Genomic DNA, 6,000 nt, shown 5'->3' with positions numbered 1-6,000 from the left:
GGCAACAAAACAAAAACAACAACAACAACAAACGTACATTTCAGACTCCGCAGGTCTCAGTTAGCATGTTCAAGTTCATGACAGCACATTTTGAAAAAGATTGAACACGTATGACTCATTTGGTAGGTTTGACAGGAGAAAGCCTCTTCTCTCTAAAAAGAAAGTGGCAGCACATCTAAGGTTGCATCTGAATAAACCATAAAACCTCTGGAATGTCCTTTGTACAGATGAGATCAAAGTGGAGATGTTTGGCCATAGTACACAGTTCACATGTTTGGAGAAAACCAAACACAGCCTATGAACACACACAACTCATACCAACTGTCAAGCATGGAGGTGGAGAGCTGGTTATTTGAGCTTGTTTTGCAGCCACTGGACATTGGCACCTTACAGTTGTTAAGTGATAATGAACTCTGTATAGCAAAAGAGTCAATCAAGGTGTTGGCACAGTCAATGACCATACATCAGCCCATTTGAAATGCTGTGGAGGGAGCTAATGAGAGCTGTGCATAAATATATGTTCAGTTATCCTGGACAAGACTGTGCTGAGCAGGTTAAACAGATTTTTGTAAATCAGTTAACATGCTTCTCATCCTAATGTAACTCAACAGACACACAAACAAACAAAAAGAAAAACAAAACAAAACCCCACATGTATGAAAAGGGAAGCGACGCAAAAAAAAAGGCCCGTTAAATTTCATAGCCGCTAAAGTAAAGTTAATGTTAATGTAGTAACAATGAAATAATATGTTAACACTCTGAAAGAGGTATGCTTCACGAGTAGTTTTACATCACTTATTAATCTGGTATTCTGATTCCAGTAAAGTATTCCTGCTTTGACTTTAACACTTTTAATACAACCAACTGAAATTATTACAGACCGGTGCACTGTGTATATTTTTAAATGCATCTACATAAGCTACATGTATGGGGGAGCGGGGGGTTATACTGATATATTTGTGGTAATTTCATTGGCTGTTTATTTTTCAAAAAATATATTAATAATTTGTTCATATGGGTGTCTGTAGTATATTTACCAAATCCAAAATTTATAATTGACTGTAAAGTAAACAGGCCACTGAAAAGAAACTTGTCTTACAGCGCTCCCTAGGGGCAAAAACACGAAATGTCGCATGGCATTTTGTTTGGCGCCGATGGAGGGAGTCACTCCTGAGATCTTTGGTCAGTCAGACGGCAGAACTTCCGGTCGGCATTTTGTTCTACGAGAGGAGAGCCTCTTGATGATCGCAACAATCGTCATATTTCTCATTTACTGTCGAAATTGGCTGCATTCATTGATTATGTCGGCGCAGACCGACTGAAACTCCGAAGAACGAATGTTTCCCCATGATTGTACGCTGAAATATTCACCCTTGAGTGACGGAAGAAGAACGAATCAGCCCGACCCGGATTATTGTTGATAGCTAGCAGGCTAGCTCATCGGCTAGTTGGCAAGCCACTAGAGTTCCTTCTGGAGGAGCTGCGAGAGAGAAGAAAGGGGGAGCTAGAGATACGGACACAAACCAAGCTAAAACATTCCCCTCCCTTTGAACGCAACATCCGAAGGTAAATATAATCACACATCTGTATCTTTAATCCAACTTTTAAAATTCCGACTATTATCAATAACGTTGATAAATGTTCTGCCGCGAGACCACCTACGGCGTCGTTAATCGTTGACCGGGAGGTAACGGAAGCTAGCGAACTAGCCAGCCAGGCTAGCTTAGGTGTGTTTTTGCTGTGCCGAGGCGCACGGCCTCGACTGGATGTCATTTGTCGAGCCCGAGGATTGGGCCGTTGCCACGGAATTAGCAGTCTGTGCCGTTTTCTTTACATCTATTTACAAATGCGCCGTTTCCTCCCCGAACAAAATGGAAATTTGCTAAAAATTCATAAACCCCTAGTAACGCTTCCTTGTATTATTTGCATTGCCTTCCGTTTATTTGAACGAGCAGCAGCATTAGGAGCTAACTGACAACATTTACAGCTAGTTAGCATAACTGGCTAGCTATTAAAACACGACTATTGTTGTTAGTGAATGTTGGGCAGCTAGCGTTACTCATCTTAGCTGCTATACTCAGTGGTAACACTAGCTTCACGCTTAGCTCGAACGATCCAGACAGTCAACTTCTTGGCAGTGCAAAGGTTGGAGAGGTTTTGTTCGCAAGTAGCGAGCTGCCGCTTGCAGTTATGCTAAGATAAACATTGAAATTGATGGTAATATTAACTGCACGGGAGCTAACTTTTTTGCTGTTATTATTAATGCTGTTTGACATCTTAGCCTGTGTTTCGGGTTATTGGAGCCTTTGGCAGGGCTAGTAGTGGTTTTGGTGGCGAACCTGCTGTGAAATATTTTGACTATGGTTCGCGCAGAAACGTACTCTGCCCCTGCTCTTCCTTGCTTTACTGTTTGAGTTAGGTATGCATGTTGTCAGATATTTTCCCCCTTGACCAGAGCCAGTACAGTTTCGTTGGCTTTCTCGAATTAGCCAGTGTGCAGAATGTGCACGGGGGCTGGCGGCTTCTGGAGGATGCAGCCCCCACTACTACCGCCACCATCACAGTGCATCTGTTCCTTTGTGCTGCCTCCTGCCTGTCAGTCTCACAGCTGTCAGCCAAGCCCCTGCATGCATAGGGAAACCACTCTACCACTGAGCATGCTAAAGTTGCCGCGTGCTAATGCACTGTTTACAGTATCCGTCTGTCGGTACCCTGCAACAGTTTTGCCGCGCACGATAAGTTTTGCCTATTAGGGATCGCATGCTTTCAGTTCATGTCGCGTTGCAGTATGTTGTTTACATATTTGCATGGCTTTAGTGATGTGCGGAAGTCGATCAAAACTTGTTGCTCTCTCTTAGAAGCCAGTGCCACACACTTTTCATTCAATTTTACGGATAATGTAGTGTTAACGAGATGTTCATAGCAAAACAATAATGCAGGCACTGGCATTATTTTACTGTTTTGGTTTAGCTCCATTGGCTAGCTGTAAGCAGAACTTCTTTTGAAGTCTTTACAACTAAGAGTAAAATGTAGGTTTAGATTACAGAGTCTGATGCAAAGCTGTTTTCTTTTTCGGCAGATTGAAGGACTTTTTTTTATCTGAAATGTCAGTGAGTCCACAGGAGACTGCACAGAGTTCGTCAAAAAGGTATCATTAATTTATATTTGCAAAAGCTTAAACTACTTACCCTTTATATTGACATTGTTGTTATTTCCTGTCTTGATTTTAAAAATAGTGTAAAGTGCAAAGTATCTTGTCAAGAGGTTTCAGCTGCATTTTTTCTTTGCTTGTGTGCCCCACACACACATTTGTCAGAGGTTAAGGATCTAACAAGCAAAGGGATTTCAATCCAAAAAAAGGGCCACAGGTTTTCAAGGTTTCTCACAGCGAGCTGTATGGTTTGAAATGAGTGATGTTTAGGTATCAGGCAATGTAGTTAAATCGTAGTAACACAAGATGAATCCCTATTCAGATTAACAGTGCTTTTGGCATTAGAAATGGTTGTGGCTCATTTATGGAAATGCATTATCTTGAGGCTGTATAATATTTAAAAACGTGTGCTGAGGGGCAGTCATCCCATGTCAGTCTTAGTCCTTTCATTTAGCTGAGTAAGGCAAGCTTTTAAAGTTTTGTTGATGTTGTCCTATTGCATTTACACCCCTTCCTCAATATTTGTTTGTGTATATTTTGCATTTCTGCTCTTAGGAGAGGTGTGAATAAAATACAATGTCACATAAATCAGTGGTTCTCAAAGTGGGGTTAAGGACCCATAGCCAAGTGCTCTGCCAAATACTTTTTACAGAAAATATTGCTCTGTGTCATTTAGAAGCATGGATTGCATATTTACAGTTGGGAATCATTTGCAGTGTGTTCGCATTACTCCCTGCCTCTTAAGTGTTGTTGTTTTTTTAACACAGCTACAACTGTTAAGATTTGAAATTACATTAACCATTATTTACCTGTAATAATAGGCTGGAAAAAGTTAATATAGCAAGAAAAAAGTTAAAGTAAAACAAAAAGGAGGACAGAACCTGGCAGGTGTTAAAATGTAACACAGTTAATGTTCAGGTGCTAATATCTGTTGCAGTTACAGTAGGCTCAATCATTTTATGCGCTCTCTCCCTCTCTCTCTCTCGTTCTTTCTTTTTCACCTTGCACTGACAGCAGTGTGTGTGTGTAAAGTCTGAAGCGGTGAGAGCTACACCTAGGCCTTTGTCACACAGCTGTTTGACACACACACACACACACACACACACAGTATGCGGTGGTGCAGGTGGATAATGCCCTAGTAACCTGCAGCAGTTCTGGGTTGAACAACATTTCTGTTGGAAATCCAGCTTCACTTTCTGTGATACTTGGGAGACGGGAGCTGCTGGTAGCACCTACAAATGTACAAACAGCTGACTATTGAATAGCACTCAGAAAGTACTATTGCCTAACCAGATAACTCAGTAGTATTACTTAGTATTATGTGGGGATTCAGGAAAAATTTGTAGTGTATTTTTAGTGTGACATGTATGTCATGTAACAATTAGTTGTGTTGATGTGTAACTTTGTGACCTGAGGGCTATACGACAAAGCAAGTACACACTCAGACACAAAACTAAAATTATGGATATCCCAAAAGTCTCTGGCAACTTTATGAAAAAAACTTTTGTTAAATCAGGCTTTTTTCCACAAAGAAAAATCTGACTTTGCACATGTTTTCATAAAGAGAATATACTGATACACATTATGAAGAATAATCACGAATTGCAAACAAACTGCAACGTGTCTGCAATTAAGACAAGAGAAGAATATTCACTTGTATGTGCTTATTTTACCACTCAATGCACACTCGGAGCTTGTTTTTTTTTTCTGAAGTGAACACTTTACATTAGAGCTCTTAACCTTAAAAAAGTGATATATTTAACATGATTCCCAGGAAGTGCATTTAGGTCCCAGACTGTCTCATGTTAAAGCACAGGGCAGTGTGGAAAGCACTTTAGTTAATTGACTTAGCAATTAAGTTTTTGTTTTGAATCATCTGTGTAATAAACAATAGTGGAGTGAAATTGAGTACTAAAAATGTTTTTACATCACAGACTGTATGCTTGTCGGTTTGTGATGCGTACAGTTCGTGCTACTGTACCTGCTTGGCTTTGTACGATGGCATTACGGCGCATTGGTTTTGCATATATAACGTGCTGTCTTCTCTCAGTTGAGAATATCTGTCACCGAAAGGGTTGCACATGTTGCAACCAATTTTAATCAGAAACTTTGAATATAAAAATGAGAGATTATGGGGCCAGATTGAAAGAAAGCCACCCTTGTGACATTGAAAACTTGCCACACACACAACATGCCTCAGTAACCATTAATCACGCCTTGTGGTACATTCCTCAGGATTCAGTTCTCGGTGCTTTTGTATCTGTGGGGCATTTCTTCAGTGACACAACTAACCTGCGCTTGTACTAGCTGCATGGCATTACTAAATGCTGTGAAAAACGTAAGATCATAATTGAATAACCAATGAAGAACACAGCATTTTATTTTGATTGACACGCTCTAGCTGGACATTTATTACAGCGCACACCATTGCCACATGAAACGCAATGTCAGCATAAAGGCAGACAGAAAAAAACACAACAAATATTTGGGTCTATTTTTATATTTAAATAATATGACTAATTATAGCATTTTTGTGTTAAATAATTTCTTTGTATACATTTTTATGACCATTAACTCATTTTGTAATTCTGTACTGCAGCAGTTCTTTCTCTCTTTTCTTGTCCATCACTAAAGCTGCTTTTGTCTTTCTCTTACCGACCTCCCTGTCTCTGCTAGGTGCCAGGAGATGTGAGGACGGGTGTCGTCCATCGACCCCCTGATCTACCTGTGTATCAACACACTCCCCCACCCTCACCTTCAGCATGAATGGGGATATGCCTCATGTTCCCATCACCACTCTTGCTGGGATCGCTAGCCTCACAGACTGTGAGTGTCACATAGTTATGTTA

The 6,000-nt window shown here is 40.4% G+C and overlaps 1 protein-coding gene across 3 annotated transcripts in view; it reads left to right on the top strand.

Annotated features, from left to right (window-relative positions):
• The first annotated feature begins 1,160 nt into the window (after window positions 1–1,160).
• nipbla (NIPBL cohesin loading factor a) overlaps window positions 1,161–6,000 on the top strand; it is a 28,418-nt gene continuing 23,578 nt past the window's right edge. For 2 of the 3 annotated variants that reach the window (XM_085475574.1, XM_085475573.1), the window contains exons 1-3: window positions 1,161–1,566; window positions 3,080–3,148; window positions 5,828–5,977. In XM_085475574.1, the coding sequence (XP_085331700.1) occupies window positions 5,914–5,977 (64 nt within the window). In that variant the 5' untranslated portion in view covers window positions 1,161–1,566; window positions 3,080–3,148; window positions 5,828–5,913. The remainder of the gene's footprint in view (window positions 1,567–3,079; window positions 3,149–5,827; window positions 5,978–6,000) is intronic. The other variant, XM_085475575.1, reaches the window with a different exon arrangement.

Source organism: Copadichromis virginalis, linkage group LG12, assembly GCF_057382275.1.
Source record: "Copadichromis virginalis isolate Kocher_CV1m ecotype Utaka linkage group LG12, C_Virginalis_male_GT1.1, whole genome shotgun sequence".
In the NCBI taxonomy this organism is placed as follows: domain Eukaryota; kingdom Metazoa; phylum Chordata; class Actinopteri; order Cichliformes; family Cichlidae; genus Copadichromis; species Copadichromis virginalis.
Note: the sequence above shows the minus strand (reverse complement) of the source record. Positions and strands in the feature narration are given on the sequence as shown.